Consider the following 20,576-nt stretch of genomic DNA (forward strand, 5'->3'; position numbering starts at 1 on the left):
GAGCCAAACTGCAAAGAGTCAGGAATTAACCCATAGGGTAGAGCGATGAGCTTTACAAGTGGCTAACGAATGCCGTGCGCGCTATGGTAAAGCCCCAGCTACAGTTGCCCAGGTGAGAGCACTAATAACTAGACCCCCCTGGGACCCAGAGGAGCGGGATGGCACTATTTGGAGTACTCCCTCTAACTCCGAGATTGAATTTGGATTGGAAAGAGAACTGGCTACTCCCCAGGTCCGACCTCTTGTGCAGATGGAGAAGGACCGGATGATGTGGAAATAACGCGGCAGATGAAAACCCAGTTATTAAGGGGGGCTTCAAGTGCCTTAAAGCCATTACTGCTTGGCACAGTAATGCCTGCAACTGGGACAGTGGGGGCTTTGGTAAACAACACAAGGGATTTGACACTTGTTGGTGAGCCAGATACTAAGCAAGTGAGAGCAGTTCAGAATTCCAGAGCGAGAAAATTGGCAGGGAACTATTAAATTGAGTGGAAAGGTAACGAGGCAGCAGATGTGGGCTGATTTGCTGCAGGCAGGGGTATTATGTGAGGAGATAAATGGTCTTTCTACTGCTGACTTATTCAAGTGGTGGTGGTGGTTACATGTTGATCAGCAATATCGAACACAGCCTGTCGCCCCCCCCTGCTCCAGCCACAGTGTGGAAACTGCCAGCCAAGAGACAACAAGGGGGAGACGGGACCCCCGCAATATGAACATCAGTTGCGGCTTACCATCGGGGGGACCGTTGTCCTTAGGTACCCCTGCGAATTCGTTGGTGCTCTGGAGGAGAAATTGCTGTGCTCACTTTAGTAGATACTGGAGCAGAAGCTCCTGTACTAGATAGTGCGGTAGCTCTGGGGAAGGCCACTACCCATATACGTGGGTTAGGAGGATCGGTCATCCCAGTGATACAGGCTGTAGTTACGTTAGCAATTGGCAACCCCCCCCCATTTTCTGCCTTGGTTTTATTAGCACCGATTCATGAGTACATCTTGGGGATCGACGTTCTACTGGGCAGAGATATTCAGAGCCTGCAAGGATTGCTCTCCTCTGGAAAAAGTCCTGTGTTACCGCAGTTGCGATCCATTACTTTGATTAGAGGGTATCCCAAATGGGACCCAGTAGATTTACTGGTTCACTGCACTGTGGTGCAAGCGAAGCAATATAGAATTCCTGGTGGGGAAAGGAGATTCAGGAAACTATAGATGCTTTGTTGCATACTCAAACAATACGCCCTGCCCTGTTGGCTTTCGATAGTCCTATTTGGCCTGTTTGGAAGCCTGATGGCTCATGGCGTATGACTGTGGATTACAGATAGCTAAATAAAATTGCCCCACCATTAGCAGCCATAGTACCTGGCATGGTAACTCTGCTGGAAGGCATAAAGAAACATCTGCAGGAATGGAAAGCTGTCACTGATTTGGCGAATGCATTCTTCTCCGTCGCTATCTCCCTGCAATCACAAGATCAATTCACATTTACATGGGATGATAAGGAATATACGTTTCAAGTCCTTCCTCAGGGCTGTGAACGTAGCCCCCCCCATTTGCCACCAGATGATCTCAGCTGATCTCCCTCCCCTCCTTCCAGAGTGTACCATCCATCATTATATCGATGATATTTTGATAATGGGACCTTCTGAAGAACGAGTAGGTGAGCAGTTATCATTGCTGGTACAGACCCTACAGGAGTGGGGGTGGGCTGTAACCCCTAAGAAGGTCCAGGGGCCGGACATCAGCATGCAATTCTTAGGGATAGCCTGAAGGTGGCAGACGAAAGCTATCCCTGAGAAAGTGCACAATACTATTCAACAGCACCCTGTTCCCACTGCTGTGAGACAACTACAAGCTTTTTGGGGCCTTCCGGGGTTCTGGCAGACCTTTATACCCCACTTAGCATATTGAATGCGGCCGCTACAGCGTTTGTCCAAAAGAAAGTAGCCAGTGGCGATGGACTAAAGAACAGCAGCAAGCCTTTGACCTGTGCAAGGAGGCGGTGGTCCAACATTGTGAACTATTCACTCCGTATGAGGGACAACCTTTTGAGCTGGAGGTAACGGTCATGGGGGATACGGTGTCTTGGGGGTTGTGGCAGCAATGTACCCACACAAGGCAGGAACCTATAGGTTTCCGGTCCCGTTCCCTGCAAGGGGCCACAGCAAATTATACACCTCTGGAGAAACAGCTTTTGGCTGTGGTGTGGGCTTTGCAGGATAGCGAACAAGTTACGGGAGGTGACCCGGTGACTGTATTGTCGCGGTCCGCGGGAGTGACGGGAAAGAATCATACGCACTCACAGAATGCAGATTCAATTCCAACTTTATTCAGCAATTTGCCCATCTTATAGGTACAGGCATGCGGCGCTTTGACCCTTGATTGGTGGTTCATACAGATTATGTCACAGGTAGCCAATCATAGCACCGATCACGCACGCAGCGGTCATGCCTTGTACCTTGCTACTTATTTAGCAAAGCTGTCTTGCCCTTAACCTTGGTTCCCACTGGCTTCTGCTAGTTTATCTGTACTTTCTCAGGATGTATCATTTCCAGCTGCACCAGTGTGTCCTTGGATACGTTTGTCTGAGACTCCTGTTGCTTGCTACTTGCAACTTTCCACCAGTTTAACCCTGTCATGGCCCTCCACATCTCCCCCTTCTTTTACTACTTGAAGGGCTAAGGCTGTATGGATCTGCAGGGTCATGACTTGCTTCAGAGTCCGGTCAAGCATCCTTCGCATGCAGCTCAACAAGCATGGTACACAGATTAGTATTGCAACAAACATAAAAATTACAATAAGTCCTAGAATCAGTATGCGTTTTAACCAAGGCCCTATAGCAAGCATATTCAACCAATCAAACAGTCCCCACAAGTTTTCACCATCATCTTCTTGCAGTTGTTTTGTTAGCTCCTTCAATTTTGTAATGCTTGTATGTATTGACTCAGAATGATCACTAAGGTTCATACAACACATTCCCTCAAAGTCCTGACAGCCATGGCCTTGGGCCAATAGCAAAAAGTCAATTGCAGCCCGATTTTGTAAGGTGGCGTATCTAATTGAATCTACGTCTGTTAATAAGGCGCTTAAAGCAGTACTAGTAGCATTTGCTTCTTTTGCAAGCCAGCATCCTAATCTGTTAAGTTGTGATAAAGCATGAGCAGTCCCTATTCCTGCAAAAATACTACTCAAGATACGTTCTGCTGGATTCCAAAATTCTACATTACTAGCGCGACCTGACGTAAAGCAGTGGGTGGACCGCTTTGTTCGAGTGTGGACAGTTCCATTAACTAAGAATTTTTTGGGATGAAACCTCGTCAAAAGTCCAAAGATACATGGTCCCCCCACAGCTTTACCTGGTACGCCTTTCCAGGCTCTCTGACCACAAATTAAGAATATCTTAGCAGCCAACCCTATGGGTTGTGGTCCAGGTGTTATTTGACCTGAGGTGGTGTGATTACACCATACAGGTGTATTGGCATAAATGCCTGAGGGAGATTCATCAACGTCACCCTCTTTGGTAGGTGCCCTTGCAGTATAATTTAGATAAAAGCAGACTGCAGCCTGTGTAATTCCCAATAAGTCAAGTTCTTGTGGCTGCAGTGGCAAGGCAGGAAAATTGTGTACATTGTGCATATTGTTATACCATGTGGAAATATTCCATTCCTGTGTCTCCATTCTGCATCGCACCACCATTTGGGCTGAAGTGTACCTGGCGCACTACAATTTGTTAACACAGTATCATTGTAAAGAGACCCCATGCGCTGTATATCAAGAGGAAGTCCGGTCAAGCAAGTGTGGAAAGGGTCTGATGGCATCGTCATTGATAAACACAGGGTGTCTGTATTGGTTACATTTGCAAGAGTTACCCAGATGTTGCCACGTTTCCAGGTGCCTGGTCCAACGGGCATGCTTGTTGCTCCGAGGATGAGGCAACATAAGGTCATACACGTCGTGACGGCACCCATCGTAACCGTGTTCCTGTAGAAACACAAGCATATCCCCTTCCCCAAGTTATCAGTTCCATTGGTCCCACCCATTGGCCGGAAACCAAGTCTTTGACCAAAACTGGGGGCTTCTGTATTCATCTTATGTCTGTGGCTTGCTGACGTTCGGAATTATTATGACCTGTTTCATCACAATTCAAAAAAATTAAGGACATATAACGCTTTGTGTAGTCGTTCTTGTGGGGTGAGCAGTGTCTCCCCCCCTTTTTTTTTTTTGTAGCATGTCTTTCAGGCTGCGGTGTGACTGCTCAACAATGGCTTGGCCAGTTGGGGAGTGGGGTATGCCTGTTACATGAGAGATGCCCCATGTATTGAGGAATTGACGTACACGGCCTGAGCAATAGGCTGGGCTGTTGTCCATTTTGATGGTTGTTGGCACCCCCAAGACCGCAAAGCAGGCAAGCCAATGGCGAGTCACATCCCTAGCCTTTGCACCAGTGTGGGCGGTGGCCCACAAAAATCAAGAATGGGTGTCGACTGTGACATGTACATATTTAAGATGACCAAATTCTAAAATATCGTAACGTCTGTTTGCCATAATTCATTAGCTCTCAAAACTCTAGGGTTCACCCCCTCCTTCGAAGGCATTGGGGCGAACTACTGACAGTCTGAACAAGACAAAATAATGTCTCTGGCCTGCTGGATGGGTAGTTGAAACTGCCTCTTCAGCAAGCAGGTGTTTTGATGAAAGAAGGAGTGAGACAGTCTGGCTTGTTCTAGAAGGTTGGGTACCACCGCTGGCATGGCTGCAGCATCAGCGCGTCGATTTCCCTCAGCGATGGGTCCGGCCAGGTCCGTATGTGAGCGTACATGTAAAACATAAAAGTCATGCTTTCTGTGATTAATAAGAGTCCAAAGAGCATAAAGTTCTGCACAGAGCAATGGATTGGAGACCTCACGGAGAAAGGAGGCCTCCAACCTTTGCACAAGGCCTGCGGCATAACAGGAATCAGTAACAACATTTACAAGTTCCTTGGCACAAAGTTCAAAAGCCATATGGACAGCCACCATCTCCAGTACCTGTACCGACCCTCGTTCCTGTGTACGTACTGTTGTTTTCCATTGTTGCATGACAGGGTCCTGCCACGTGATAGCAGCCCTTTTAGATCTACCCGAAGCATCGGTGAAGACAGTTAAACCAGGAACCGGGACAGGGCGACAGCGGCGCCGAGTGACTAGGGGTAGGCTGCCAGCCTCTGCCCATAACCTGTGCCGAGGATAATGAATGGAGAGTTGTCTAGTGAAATCAGCAAGGGCGATTTGAAAACCCTAATCTTCTGAAATTAACCAGTTCAAGTTGTCTATAGTGGCTGGGATATAAATAACTTCAGGGTCACAGCCATTCATGGTTTGCAGTCTCTCCCTGCCCTTAATGATAAGCTTAGAATACATTTCTGTAAGAGTCCATAAGGTTTTCGGTGGAGTATGTTACAGAAAAATCCATTCCAAAATGTGCAAGGGATCTGTGCTTTTTGTATCCCATCAAAATAATACTGCAAAAGGCTGGAAGCAGTTAGCAATCAGAGCTAAATAAAAAGGCAATGAGAAATCATGTTGCCAACTCTGGCATTCCTCCAGAGCATGGGCACATAACTGGAGTGCCTTTCTCGCTTCAGGTGTCAAAGTTCGAGTGGAGGTTAGGGAGGCGTCCCCTTTGAGCTTTTCAAAAAGGGAGTGTAGCAGTTCCGTGGAAAGTCCTAGCACTGGTCAGAGCTAATTAATGGCTCCTAATATTTTCTGTAGGTCATTAAGCATGACAATATCGTTTAATTGCAGTTGGACTTGAAGGAAGAGAATTAGAGCCATTATCTCTGAGGATCATAGTCAAAAGGTTGTAGCATTACTTTGAATTTGAGGTCGGTGGGTGGATCGAGCACCAGGATCTGCTCGTGCTTAGCCAGAGCCCTGGCGGCCGCCATCTCGCTCGCTCGTTACCGTGGGGGGGGGAGGAGCGGGAGGAGCGGGAGGGGGAGGTGGGGAGGCCGGGCGGCGGCTCGGTGCTGGTGCCGGCGCTGAGGGGCGGCCGCCGCGTCGCGCCCCCCTTCCCCCCCTGCGCGGTGCTGCCCCACAACGGAAACATCCTTCTTTCCCTTTTGTTCCCCCTTGCTCGTACCTCTGAGCAGCCAGTGCAGCGGCAAGGGATTCGGTGCTGTGGTGTATAGAGCCTACGTTTTGACAAGCCCGCACCATCTCTGCGATAGTGCAAGCTGCTCAGTTCTTAATCGCCTGCAAGGCTCTCGCACAGTCAGCATTCGCATTCTCAAAAGCAAGCTGCCTCAGCAACAGTGCCTGAGCTTCCTCATTCTCAATCTGCCGCTCAGTTGCTGCATATAACCAATCAACAAACGCAGGGTATGGTTCTGTAGGTCCCTGTAATACTTTTGCAAAGGACAAACTTGAATCGGTGTTTGTACCTGTCAGTCCGCGCAAGGCTTGTAAAACGAACTTTGCAATCCTCTCATATGTTTCTCTATTGTATTCCGTCTGGGTTGCCGGATCCGCATGCAGCCCCTCTCCAGCCAATTGGTTATAGCCTACTCCTTGTCCGTTATTCAAGTTATCAACCGCCTGTATGGGACATTTGTCTCAAAAGTCCGAAAGCCACACAGCATACTGAGTGTTAGTCAAATCCATTTTCATTAACGCTTTCCAGTCACAGGGAGTCATCATATACGTAGTAGAAAGCACTTCTAGGAATATGATAGTATGAGTAGATTGAACTCCGCTTTCTTTTACCAATTTCTGCAGTTCCTGCCACTTATTCAAAAACACCAGCAAAGAGGTGGGCCCCAAAATCAGTTCGGCAAGGGCGCGGATGTCGCTCGGCACCAGGTTTTGATATTTCACCAGGGCTCTCAGCTGCGCTTGCACCTGGTGGTTGTTTATCCCGTACTGCATTACCAACTGTTGTAGCTTTGTTACCACCTGCCAATCCAGAGGCTCCCACCTCGTCTGTCCCTGATCCGTGGTCACCACCGGGGCTATTATAGGGAAAAACTGCATGTCCCCAACCAGTTCAGCATTCTGAATGATCCCGTGACATCTTTTTGCCATGTCAAAGTCAGGGTCCCTAGGTGGCAGGGCTTTCTCCGGTGCTCTCGGTAAACGGTCCAAAATCATTCGATACTCCTTTTGTGTTAAAGGGTTTTTTTTCCAGGCTTGCAGATGCTGCTCCGCCTGCTCAAGGGACCACGTCCCTTTGAGTACGTTGGTAATCACCCAGTCTCTGGGGGCGATCTCTTGGTTCTCCTGGGATCCGCCGGCAGGATCCCCAGAGAACCGTTCCTCAACCGCTTTCAGGCCGTCCACTATGGCCTGATGCGCCTTCTTATACGCCTCCCTCACATGCGCCTTTTTCAACCCTCTATCCAACCTCCTCATTTCCTCCAACAGTTCCTCCATTTTTTTTGAATATTCAGTCAGATCAACGCTTTCCTCCTCAGGTAATGGCACAGCGGCCGGATCCACTTCCATGGGGGGAGCGGACGGCTCAGGGGGGGCGGCAAAGGCGTCAGCAACGTCCCCTTTCTTGTACGGTGGCAAGTCCTCATATCCTGTGCCAGTCCCCCAAGCCTCCCGCTCTAGCTTAGAGAGAGGTGCCGCACACGGCAGGGAGGGCTCATCTGTCACCGAGGGTCCCCCCGAGGATGGTGTATCAAAGACGGGCACCGCGTACTCCGCTCCCTCGTCCTCATTCCCCGGCGAAAGTGCCGCCGCAGGGGGCTCCGCCTGCAGCGCCCTCCGTATGGCGGCGGTCGCCTGTGCCTCCCCGTGCAGCTGTTCGATCATGAGCCGCACGTCTCGATATGTTTTGGCCAGATGCCTGGCCTCTTTTTCTCCGTTTTGGATGGATTCCCACAGTTCCTTCCCAACCTCCTTCCAGGCTTCCGCGCTAAAGACCTGGCTGGACTCCTGTAACAAACCACGCCGCCTTCCCCACCACAGCAAGTCCACCAGCGCCTGGCGCTCCACCTGTCGCTCTGTTTGTGCTGCCACTTGTAACAGTTTCTCCAACATGGCCTTTTCTACCGCTGATACAGCGTTTCCCATACCGCCCGCCACCTCACAAGGGCGCCTGACTCACCGGTCAGAAGAGTTGCGTAGCTACGACTTTTCTTTTTCCCGTCTTTCTTCGGACGGCCAGGCTCGTTTTCCCCGGGCACGAGCCTACCGGGCGGTATCCACTCCCGTTACTCGAACTCTTAGCAAAGCCGGCTTCTCCTTCGCGGTATCACGTCGTTCGCGGTATCACGTCGGGGTCACCAGATGTCGCGGTCCACGGGAGTGACGGGAAAGAATCATATGCACTCACAGAATGCAGATTCAATTCCAACTTTATTCAGCAATTTGCCCATCTTATAGGTACAGGCATGCGGCGCTTTGACCCTTGATTGGTGGTTCATACAGATTATGTCACAGGTAGCCAATCATAGCACCGATCACACACGCAGCGGTCATGCCTTGTACCTTGCTACTTATTTAGCAAAGCTGTCTTGCCCTTAACCTTGGTTCCCACTGGCTTCTGCTAGTTTATCTGTACTTTCTCAGGATGCATCATTTCCAGCTGCACCAGTGTGTCCTTGGATACGTTTGTCTGAGACTCCTGTTGCTTGCTACTTGCAACTTTCCACCAGTTTAACCCTGTCATGGCCCTCCACACTGTATACACCCCCATCCCCATTCAGGCATGGGTGATGCATGATCCCGTCAGGGCCCACCTGGTTACCAACATGGGCCACCGCACAGTGGAAGATACATGATAAGGAACTCTGGGGGAGCCCCTTGTGGGAAAGGATTTGGGACACTGTGCAAGCTATAGCTGTGTCTGTGCGACATGTTGATGCCCATCAGAAGCAGGAGACCCTCGAAACTCAGCATAATACAGCAGTCGACCAGATGGCAACTCCCTCAGAGTTAAAGCAAGCTTGGCAAGCGCATGAACGATCAGGGCATCATGGCCCCATCACAGCTCAGGCTTGGGATCTATCACCAGGCCATCCCATGTTAGTGCTACGCTGGTATAAGGCAGCATGTGTCAACTGTCCCGTTTGTATGAAGCTAACAAAAGTGCCTTTCACCAGCACATATGGCCGCATCAAGAGGGGCGAACAACCCTTTACAACCCAGCAAGTAGATTATGTCGGCCCGTTACCCCCCTCACAGGGATGAAAGTATATATTGACTGCTGCAGACACTTACCCAGGCCTTATATATGCATATCCTACCTCCCATGCGAATCAGTCCTCTCCTGTACAGGGCTTAGAGCAACTCATGTGTACTTACAGTATACCAGAAGAAATACAGAGTGACCACAGTACCCACTTTGCAGGCCATGTAGTACAAGAATGGGCAAAGGACTTGGGGATCACCTGGCTCTTGCATGTACCGTACCACCCTCCAGCTAGTGGATTAATAGAGAGAATGAATGGCCTGCTAAAAGAACAAATCCAAATACTTAGCACCACGCGAACGTCAAGGGGGTGGGTGAGCATGCTCCCACAAGCGCTGTTTATGCTTAACAACAGGTGTGTTGGAATGCTTACTCCCTATGAGCGAGTACAAGCCAAACCGGCTCTAGCAACCCCTGCTCAGATATCCGTAATGGAAGGGGGATTGCGCCCTGCATACTCGCCTCCGGGGAGGTAGAATTCTATACATCTGAGCAACGTATGATTACTGAACAAAGAGTTATAAGCTTACACTTAAGCCTTGCCTGCCCTTCACAGTGCATATGGCTTTTCACACCTTTGATACCTGTTCAAATAGCCCCACTCTCACTGACCTCTTCTCCAGATTTATCTTTCCAGGTATCCGTATCTGCGCCAGCAAACGTCTCACAGGGAACACCGATACTGCAAGGAATTCTGATCCACAGTGCCGGAGTGCCTCAAGTTCAGCAAACACCCTCAACACACTCTTTAGCCAGTGTGTGGATACTAACTCCTCAAAAGGAAAAGCGGCCTGGCGCTGTTCTGGCATGTTAGAGACTATCGGACTGAAGAAGTCCAGAATTAATTGCTTAGCATAACTTGCTTAGCGTTAGTAGCTAAATTTGCTGAAGCCTTAGGCTGCAAGCTGTAAACTTTCTCCTAGATATTACCTAGGTAGGTGAAAGAGGGCCCCGGAGCTGGTTCAAGCCTGGAAGATGAAGAAGTTCCAACCGAGAGCAGAAGCTGCACACTTGCAAATAAGAAAAGCAGCAGCCTGCCTAGAGACAGTGAAGGAACCCAATGGAGAAGGGGAAGACCCCAGATCTGAATATGACTATTGGTCCGAACTCTTGCATGAGGGGTGGGGAACTCAGATTGTAAGGGTATAATTGCGCAGGGCTGTCCTTGTGCGTGGTCCCTCTGCGGAGGCCCCCAGCTCGAGCTGTAATTACTGCATACATGTCATTAAAAATTATTTTTATATATTTATATTATTTTAATATATTTATATATCTGACTTCAAACTTCTGTGGGAACCTAGGGTCGGAGCCTGTTATGGTGGCCAGTGAGCTTAATTTTCCATAACAGCACCCACGGCCATGGGGCGGGGGGTGGCCGAACCCCACCAATGGCAGGCTAGCTGCCTCGAACGCTCTTCAGCACTGAAGAAAGGAGTTTGAACGACTGCCAACGACTGCTTGACTCTCGCAGTGGGGTCCCAAGGAGAGATCCCATAGCTGGGGTAAGAAGGAGGCAATTCCAGGCTGCAATGGGAGCCCCCAGCCCTGAAAGGTGGTGTTGTCTCCCAAGGTCCTGATGAGCAGGAGACAGTCCTGACCACCGCCATTAACACTGCCCCAGTGGTGAGAGGAGGCTTTTGTTTCTCAAGGTCCAGGTGGAGACAGTCCAGGCCGCACCCAGCTTGAGCTGCTCACTCCCCTGCAATAAAGAGTTAAGCAGAGAATTCTCGACTCAGCGTGTCGGTAGTCACGGAAATAAACCATCCTCTGCTACCAGATGCCGGAGTGGGGGGACGGACCTGGAGTAATGATGAGTCTCAATATGAGTATGGTCGTTCTCCCTTTATTAGAGCTTACACAGAGTATATATAGACAAGCAATAAGCATGCACTAGCAATAGCTGTATGATTGGTTTACAGTCTGTTCACGTGCCTAAAGCGAATACACGATTGGTGCAAAGTTGCTGTTCACGTGGAGGGGCTTGTCATCCCCCTCCTTTACTTGTTTACCACTACTTGCCTTCCCCTTCTGTAATGGTCTAGGAATGCTCAAGGACAGTTCACATAGCCGTGGGATCCTCCCTTCATCATGAAGGCAGGATTGCTCACTTCTAAGAGATCATGCCCTCTCTCGCTTAACCATTCTCCCACATCAGCGTGTTAAGACTCTTGGAGACCCAGTGAGTGCACTGGAGGGCAGCCTTGCTGGGGCAGCCTCGCCTGCTCCGAAGGCAGCATTCCCACCTTGGTCAGAGCAGGCCGATCGGAGGCAGCGCCATGCTGCAGATATAAGGCCTGAGCTGGGAGCAGCTGGAACTGGTGATGGCATCGTTGCTAATGTAGGCGCAGGCTCCTTGGCCATGAACCGGGAACCTGTGGAGCAAGGAAAGGGGACGCCAGGTGAGTCGCGATGCCCTCGAGCACCGGGAGGGAAGTGAGGCTGGTGGCGAGCAACAGCCCCAGGCAGAGGTGGCACACAGGGTCGCCACCGGCCCCCAGCTCATGGCACAGTGCCCCAGGGCTCACGTTTCATTGTAGACGGTGCTGTCCGCCCACACCAGGAGCCCGTCCCGCCTGTGCAGCCCCAACCAGCAGTCAGCGGAGCCTTTGAGCTGCCTGAGGAAATGCTGCGAGGGAAAGAGGGGCAAATGGTCACAAGCTGCTGCCAGTCCCGGGCTCCGCCAGACCCCCGGCACTCGCTGCCCTGCTCTGCCGGGAACTGCCACCTGCCCGGACCCGTGGAACGGCTCCACCGGCAAGAAAAGGGGATTCCAACCCAGCCCACAACATTCCCAAAGGAAAATGCCTGCCGCGCTAAGGCTCCCCCTCCCTCGCTGCAGCTCTGCTTCGCTCGGGGGGTGGCGTCTGTGGCTCCGGCCCCGCCAGCCCCTCTGCCTGACCCAGCGCCCCTCCGCGGCCGCCCCCCGCTCCCGCGGTGCCCCACGCACTCACCACTTCCCACTCCCGCTTCAGCACAGCCAGCGAGGCCCCCAGCAAGGAGCAGACATGCTGGCTCGAGTCCCAGCTCCCCTGCTCCTGTGAGAGGTAGTAGCACATCTCGCGGTACCCGATCCATTCATCATGGCAGCCCAGCACAGCGGTGGCAGCGCCAGCAGTTTGGGGGTTGCTACGCCGGCTTGCTGCAGGGGGACGGGAAGGTGGTGAGATGTCTCCCTCTGCAACGCAGCCCCCTGGCCGCCCCCACCCGCAGCTCCGCTCCTGGGCCCCCGCTGAGATCCCGAGCTGCAGCCGGGCTTCCTGCTCCCCTCTCCTTCCCCCGGAGACCCCCAGCACCCACGCAGGGACGGCCACGTACGCACACAGGCAGCTCCACACCAACGCTGCACAGCTGTCCATTCCCTTACCTGCCACTACAGCAATGCAAACGAGCAGAACGACATTTAGGGCCATGCTCACAGCCAGCACTGGGAGGTGCCATCGACGGGGTCTGCACAGGTTGCCTGGAGGAACAAAAAGCCGCTCACAGCGGAGATGCGGCTGTCCCAGAGCAGGCAGCAGGCCAGCGGGGACACTGCCAGAGGGACACCGGCCCCTCTCCGCGCCCCACACCTTGGACTCACCCATCAGCACCCTCTTCTTCGTGCCTGCCAACACAGCAGACCCACGCCCAACTCTGCCGGGGGACCCCGGTTCGTCCAGGGTCTGCTCTTGGACTTCTTCAGTGAAGCAGGACCTGTTCTGCTCTTGCCTTACACCAGTCACAGATTCAGGGGCTAACAGCACGTGGTCCAGAGGTTCCGGCGCTGGATCACTCATTGGTGCTGGCGAAGCCTTCGCAAGGGCAGGCTCCGACCTCGTCGCTCACTGCAGCTCTGGCAGCATCCCGGCAGGCGCTGTCTGGGATTCAAGGACTGCTGCCAGCCAGGGGGGACGCAGCGCTGCCGCCACACACACGCTCCAGGCTCCTTGGCTCTCAGCACTGGCCACGAAGCTCTTGCTACTATGCCACGATCGGCCCCAGGGACAAAAACACAGGGTCAGCGAGGACAGAGATCAGCCCTCGCCCCCCCAGCCCAGCACCTCCTGGATGTGCCCGGCTCCCTCCCCACCACTGGGCGCTCAGCCGCTCCAGACCCGCTCCCAGCTCTGCCCCATGGGGCCACCCCAGCACCCGGAAAGGGCCTCACCCCACCACCGCGACCCTCACGTCAGGCTGACGGGGCCACCTTGGAAGAAGGGCGCCCCAGTCCAGCAGGGTGGCAAAGGAAAAGAAAACCCCATTGCTCGCCCAGTGCGTGCCGGGAAAGAGCAAACGCTTGACGGGATGCCGGGAGGGAGGCAGAAGAGCTCTGACAGGAGGTGGCCGAGAAAACACAGGCGCAGGGCAACAGAAGGAGCAAGGTGCCTTTGGGAGGAACAGATATGGGGGGGGGGGAAAACCAACCAACCAACCAACCAACCAACCAACCAACCAAACAAAAAAGGAAACAAAATATAATGGAACAAAACCCGCCAGGAGGCAGGGCGTGAGCAGCCACAGTTTCTCTTCTCTCAGGGGGTTCTGCTGCACCACAGGGCCTCGTACCACCCCCCCTCCCCCCGCCGTGCCTCGCCCAATCACTGCCCACAGCCGCTGAGGGACGGCCGCTACAGCCAATCACAGAGAGCGACCACCCCACCTCACAGCACAGCAGCTTCTGATCAGAAACCGCCCTCCTCAGCCGCCGGCGCCATGTTGCGGGGCCCGATACTGCCCCATTTGGCCCCTGCCCGGCAGATTCCCTTCTTCCCTAGAAAGGCTCTGCCTTGGGATGGGCCTCCACGAGCCTGGCGGGCACCGGCAGCGACCCGACATGCAGCGGTGCTGCCTTCCCCCACCCTTTTTCCCAGTGCCTCTGGGTGGGAAGCGACAGCGGCTCTGTCTCCTCCCTTCTCCTCCACGGAGCCGTTTCGCTCTTGTTAAAGAATATTGGACTGAAGCTGTCTAGAATTAATCTCTCAGCAGAACTTGCTTAGCGTTAGTAGCTAAATTTGCTGAAGCCTTAGGCTGCAAGCTGTGGACATTCACCTAGATATAAGTAAAAAGGTAACTACTTAGTAAACAGACAAAGCTAGCTACTTTATACTAATTGTAACTACCCAAAGGAATGAACTAGTCAAAGCAGTTCTGGTTGACCTTACCCATGCGTTGCCTCGGCAGCCAACGTGCCCTCAATCCCAGGGCAGTAACTGCAGGAGGGTCCCCGTCCTGAGGGCTTCCGGAAGTTGGCCGGCCCGCTGTCACCCGCAAAGAGCCAAGGACGGGTTCCGGGGCCAACTATTTATACCCTTTACGGGAAGGTGGAAGTGGCGTCATCACAGTTGCACTTCTCTTCGCGCAGTCGCAGTCCCCAGCTCCTCCGTCCTTGTTATGACCATCACACCCATGGCCATGGGGCGGGGGGTGGCCGAACCCCCCCAATGGCAGGCTAGCTGCCTCAAGTGCTCTTCAGCACTGAAGAAAGGAGTTTGAACAACTGCCAATGACTGCTTGACTCTGGCAGTGGGGTCCCAAGGAGAGATCCCATAGCTGGGGTAAGAAGGAGGCAATTCCAGGCCGCAGTGGGGCTCCAGCCCTGAAAGGAAGTGTTGTCTCCCAAGGTCCTGATGAGGAGGAGACAGTCCTGAACACGTGGGCTCATAATAATACTTTTGAGACGGTCTTTAGTATCCAAGTCTCCTTTTTTATATGGCTGGGACTCTGGGCAAATACTGTTTTCGCTGACTCCTGTGAGTTTCATAACAACAGGGCTGTTTGTCTGTTTGGAAGGACTCCGCTAGCGAGGCAAGACCACAACACATCCGTATCGCTTACTCCCTCCCTGCAGGTCCATGCAGACTCCTTAGTTAGCAGACTTTTTCAGTCCTGTTAACCCTTCACTCGCTCGACACCTGACCACCGCCATTAACACTGCCCCGGCGGTGAGAGGAGGCTTTTGTTTCTCAAGGTCCAGGCACCCAAGCAGGCCTTATCTCAAAGTTTCCACATCCTCCATTTTGGAGTGTAAAACACAGGAAATCAGGCTACTTGTAACCGGCACCAGATGTGTATGGAGGAGGGGGGGAAGCTGGGAGCATCCCCCCACAGACACCTATGCAGAAGTGCCATAAGAAGTGAAGAACCCACCTGGAAACTACGGAAAGGAGCAGCTGGGAGCTGGAAGACCCCAACCTCTACTATTATGACTGGTTCAGAACTATGGGGTGGACACTAGGCTGGAAGGGTATCATTACCCAGGGATTTGTCCCAACGGGGTCCCTCTGCGGAGGCCCCCAGCTCGAGCTGTAATTACCGCACGTGTGTCATTAAATTTTATTTCTCTCCCATCTGACTTCAAAAGTCTGCCTCAGCGGGAACCTAGGGTCAGAGCCTGTTATGGTGGCCGGCGAGCCTCATTGTCCATAACAGTTTGGCCACCCAGATGGGACCCTAGGCGACCAGTATCGGGGCCTCTCGTCTTCAAACGATCGTCTGGTGCCATCAGGTGAGTTCAACCTGGCATCTTTGGCAACAGGAGGCACTGGGAGAGAGAGAGTGAGAGAGAGAGGGAGAGAGAGATCACACCAGCTGCAGGGGGTAATGAAAATTTAAATTCTGGTGTTGCTTAGGACAAAAAAAAAGGGAGGGGGGAGAGGGTATATTATAAGGAAGTGCGCTGCCTGATCAGCAGAAGAGGCACTTTTCAGGAACTCAATATGGGAAATAAGTTTGGCATAGAAAAGGGGACACCCTTAGCTGAAATTTTGCAAAACTAGAGTAAGATTGATGGTACCAAGAACCTAAGAAAAAAAAGGTTGATCCAACTATGTCAGGAGGATTGGCCGTTCCTGACAAAGGCTGGTAACCTGGCGGAACGATGGCCGCTGCAGCGGACCTTTGATCATCAGGAGTTAACTTTCCTGCGTCACCATTTGGAGGATAGGTTCCCCAGGCAAATGGATTATTGGTATGTATGGGACAGTTGGGCATTTGCTAGACGAAAAGAGGCACCTAGAAAAGAAAGAAATTTTTTTTCTCAGAATGCTGAAAGTAGTGCAGCTGCTAAAATGCTTGTGGAAACTGCTCCACCCTATCGTCCTTCTCTGATTCAGCTTCTCTATACCCTTCCTTGCCTTCCACTGCTGCCTTTCAAGCCCCTTTGCATGTCATTCCCGTGCCAGGAGTGTCCCCGCCAGGTCCGGACGGGGCACCTCGGGTGGCTACAACACGAATTTACTGACCCTGGGGACAGCCCCAAGATGGAATTGCATGGAATCAACAAACTCCTAGGCTTAGGGGAGATCCCGAGAAAGTGTTACAGATTGTACGAGGAATGCTGCAGGCATATAATCCTGCCTGGGGGGAGGTGCAAATGCTCCATGAAGCCTTGTTCACTCACTCAATTCTGGATGCAAACCATTGTTGGGCAGAACAGGGGGGTGCTCTGGCTGCTTGAATAGCTTGGCCGGCTGTGGACCCCGGGTGGAATTATAATGTAGAGGCAGATTACAGGTAGTTGCAATTAGCCAGACAAGGGTTAGAAGAAGCTGTACGTTTGGCTGGACAAAAGAGTGCGAATTCGTCTAAAATAAGGGAGTGTCAGCAACAACCTGAGGAGCAGCCCTCAGCTTTCCTTTCTAGACTATTTTAACAAATCCGAATGTTTGGAGGGGGGATAGACCCAGAAGCCGAGGCTAACAGGCCTCTACTAGTTTCCACATTTGTGGATCAAACGGCCTCGGACATTAAAAAGTATTTTTCTAAACATGTTTCTGACTGGCCAGGGAAGTCTATGGACAAAATAGTACGTTTAGCCACATTTGTATATAACGGTTGAGATGAAGAGAAGGTGAAAGAAAAGAGACGACAAAAGAAAGAGGATGTGAGTGTGTTAGCAGCTGTGTTAAGAGACAGGTTGAAAGAAACTAGAGGAAGGGGGTGAATAAGGGCCAGAGGAGATAGACGGAATCAAAGCAAACATATTGTACGCTTAGGAGTTAATGATTATTGCCATTCTTGTGGGGAACAAGGGCACTGGAAGCGGCAATGCCCAGTGAAATGCCTGTACACCAATGCACACAGCTTGGGGAACAAACAGGAAGAACTAGAGATATGTGTGCGGTCGCAGGGCCATGATCTCATTGCCATTACAGAGACATGGTGGGATAGCTCGCATGACTGGAGTGCTGTCATGGATGGCTACGTGCTTTTTAGGAAAGACAGGCCAGGAAAGCGAGGTGCTGGAGTTGCTCTTGATGTGAGAGAGCAACTGGAATGTATGGAGCTGTGCCTAGGGGTGGATGAAGAGCGAGTGGAGAGCTTATGGGTAAGGATTCAAGGGCAGGCTAGCATGGGTGACACTGTTGTGGGTGTTTACTACAGGCCACCTGATCAGGAAGAGGAAGTCGATGAGGCCTTCTACAGACAGCTGGAAGTAGCCTCACGATCCCAGGCCCTGGTTCTCATGGGGGACTTCAACCACCCCGATATCTGCTGGAAAGACAACACAGCTAGGCACAAACAGTCCTGGAGGTTCCTGCAGAGCATTGGTGACAACTTCTTGACACAGGTGGTGGAGGAGCCAACAAGGAGAGGTGTGCTGCTGGACCTCGTACTAACAAACAAAGAAGGACTGGTGGAAGATGTGAAGGTTGGGGGCTGCCTTGGCTGCAGTGACCATGAGATGGTGGAGTTCAGGATCCTGCGAGGAGGCAGCAGGGCACCAAGTAGGATCGCAACCCTGGAATTCAGGAGAGCAAAGTTTGGCCTCTTCAGGGACCTACTTGGAGGAATCCCATGGGTGAGGGCCCTAGAAGGAAGGAGTGTTCAAGAGGGCTGGTTAATATTCAAACATCACTTCCTCCAGGCTCAAGAGTGGTGCATCCCTATGAGTAGGAAGTGAAGCAAAGGAGGCAGGAGACCTGCATGGATGAGCAAGGAGCTCCTGGCAAAACTCAACCAGAAGAAGGAAGTATACAGAAAGTGGAAAGGGGGCCAGGCCACTTGGGAGGAATATAGGAATGTTGTCAGAGTATGCAGGGATGCAACGAGGAAGGCTAAGGCCCGTTTGGAATTAAATCTGGCTAGAGATGTCAAGGACAGCAAGAAGGGCTTCTTCAAATACATCAGTAGCAAGAGGAAGACTAGGGAAAATGTGGGCTCGCTGCTGAATGGGGTGGGTGTCCTGGTGACGAAGGATGCAGAGAAGGCAGAGTTACTGAATGCCTTCTTTGCTTCAGTCTTTACTGCTCAGGCCAGCCCTCAGGAACCCCAGATCCTGGAGGCAAGAGAGAAAGTCTGGAGAGAGGAAGACTTTCCCTTGGTGGAGGAGGAGTGGGTTAGAGATCATTTAAGCAAACTTGACACCCACAAATCCATGGGCCCTGATGGGATGCACCCACGAGTGCTGAGGGAGCTGGCAGGCATTATTGCTAAGCCACTCTCCATCATCTTTGAAAGGTCATGGAGAACAGGAGAGGTGCCTGAGGACTGGAAGAAAGCCAATGTCACCCCAGTCTTCAAAAAGGGCAAGAAGGAGGACCGAGGGAACTACAGGCCAGTCAGCCTCACCTCCATCCCTGCAAAGGTGATGCAGCAGCTCATCCTGGAAGCCATCTCCAAGCATGTGGAGGAAAAGAAGGTGATCAGGAGTCTTCAGCATGGCTTCACCAAGGGGAAATCATGCCTAACCAATCTGATAGCCTTCTATGATGGAATGACTGGCTGGGTAGATGAGGGGAGAGCAGTGGATGTTGTCTACCTAGACTTCAGCAAGGCTTTCGACACTGTCTCCCATAGCATCCTCCTAGGGAAGCTCAGGAAGTGTGGGCTAGATGAGTGGACAGTGAGGTGGATTGAGAAGTGGCTGAATGGCAGAGCTCAGAGAGTTGTGCTCAGCGGCACAGAGTCTAGTTGGAGGCCTGTAGCTAGCGGTGTCCTCCAGGGGTCAGGACTGGGCCCAGTCTTGTTCAACTTCTTCATCAATGACCTGGATGAAGGGACGGAGTGCACCCTCAGCAAGTTTGCTGACAATACAAAACTGGGAGGAGTGGCTGATACGCCAGAGGGCTGTGCTGCCATTCAAAGAGACTTGGACAGGCTGGAGAGGTGGGCAGAGAGGAACCTCATGAAGTTCAGCAAAGGGAAGTGCAGGGTCCTGCACCTGGGGAAGAATAACCCCATGCACCAGTACAGGTTGGGGGTTGACCTGCTGGAAAGCAGCTGTGCGGAGAAGGACATGGGAGTGCTGGTGGACACCAAGTTAAGCATGAGGCAGCAATGTGCCCTTGTGGCCAAGAAGGCCAATGGTCTCCTGGGGTGCATCAGGAAGAGTGTTGCCAGCAGGTCAAGGGAGGTTATTCTCCCCCTCTATTCAGCCCTGGTGAGGCCACATCTGGAGTACTGCGTCCAGTTCTGGGCTCCCCAGCACAAGAGGGATGTGGCACTACTGGAGCAAGTCCAGCGAAGGGCTACAAAGATGATTAGGGGACTGGAGCATCTCTCTTATGAGGAAAGGCTGAGAGAGCTGGGCCTGTTTAGCTTGGAGAAGAGAAGGCTGAGAGGAGATCTTATCAACGTGTACAAGTATCTGAAGGGAGGGTGTCGAGAGGATGGGACCAGACTCTTTTCAGTGGTGCCCAGCGACAGGACGCGAGGCAATGGGCACAAAGTGAAACACAGACACTTCCATCTTAACATGAGGAAAAACTTTTTCACTGTGAGGGTGACAGAGCACTGGAACAGGTTGCCCCGAGAGGTGGTGGAGTCTCCTTCTCTGGAGATATTCAAAACGCGCCTGGATGCAATCCTGTGCAATGTGCTCTAGGTGACCCTGCTTGAGCAGGGGGTTTGGACTAGATGATCTCCAGAGGTCCCTTCCAACCTCAGCGATTCTGTGATTCTGTGATTCTGTGAAGCCCCGCGTGCCCAGGAATAGAGGGGACAGCCTGAGACAGTCGAGTACTGGGAATGACACCAGGCAATTCCCAGCCAGTGCACAATGACAGGAGATGGGAGACCCAGAAAATATTGTGGGAACTGGGGTGAATTCATGGATATAGATTTGGATTTCAGGGGGCAGATAATGGCAAATATAGAAGGTCAAGAGATTCCCTTCTTAGTGGATACTGGAGCTACCCTTTCCCTTCTGAATTTTGAGCCTTAGAGGATGTAAGTCATCAGCTAAAATAACAATACAGGGAGTAATGGGAAAAGGCGAATGGACATTAACTAAGCCCTTATTGCTCACTCTTGGAGCTAAAGGAATATGGGGACGTTTCATAATTTTCATGGATTCACCCTTTTGTCTTTTAGGGAGAGATCTCTTACAAGCCTTGGACACTCAGATCTGCTTACAGCCGGAAGGGATGAAATTAATAATAAAGGGCTCGTGTGTTTTGGCTGAGACACCAGAACCAGAGTCAACTA

The 20,576-nt window shown here is 52.0% G+C and overlaps 2 protein-coding genes across 4 annotated transcripts in view; both read right to left on the reverse strand.

Annotated features, from left to right (window-relative positions):
• LOC136994727 (class I histocompatibility antigen, F10 alpha chain-like) overlaps window positions 1–20,576 on the reverse strand; it is a 37,000-nt gene that overhangs the window by 6,954 nt on the left and 9,470 nt on the right. The gene's annotated exons all lie outside the window — the stretch shown is intronic.
• On the reverse strand, window positions 10,861–12,999 carry LOC106488455 (C-type lectin domain family 2 member E-like). 3 transcript variants are annotated; one of them, XM_067313819.1, is made up of 6 exons: window positions 12,751–12,999; window positions 12,535–12,630; window positions 12,122–12,309; window positions 11,696–11,796; window positions 11,321–11,542; window positions 10,861–10,901 (listed from the first exon to the last, which is right to left on the reverse strand). In XM_067313819.1, the coding sequence occupies exons 1-5, from the start codon at window positions 12,944–12,946 to the stop codon at window positions 11,419–11,421; spliced, it is 705 nt and encodes a 234-aa protein (XP_067169920.1). In that variant the 5' UTR covers window positions 12,947–12,999; the 3' UTR covers window positions 10,861–10,901; window positions 11,321–11,418. The 3 variants fall into 3 exon arrangements, with proteins under 3 accessions (XP_067169920.1, XP_067169918.1, XP_067169919.1); XM_067313817.1 differs by having other exon boundaries at window positions 12,535–12,999; XM_067313818.1 differs by lacking the exon at window positions 10,861–10,901 and having other exon boundaries at window positions 10,994–11,542; window positions 12,535–12,999.

This window comes from Apteryx mantelli, chromosome 32, assembly GCF_036417845.1.
Source record: "Apteryx mantelli isolate bAptMan1 chromosome 32, bAptMan1.hap1, whole genome shotgun sequence".
Lineage (NCBI taxonomy): Eukaryota > Metazoa > Chordata > Aves > Apterygiformes > Apterygidae > Apteryx > Apteryx mantelli.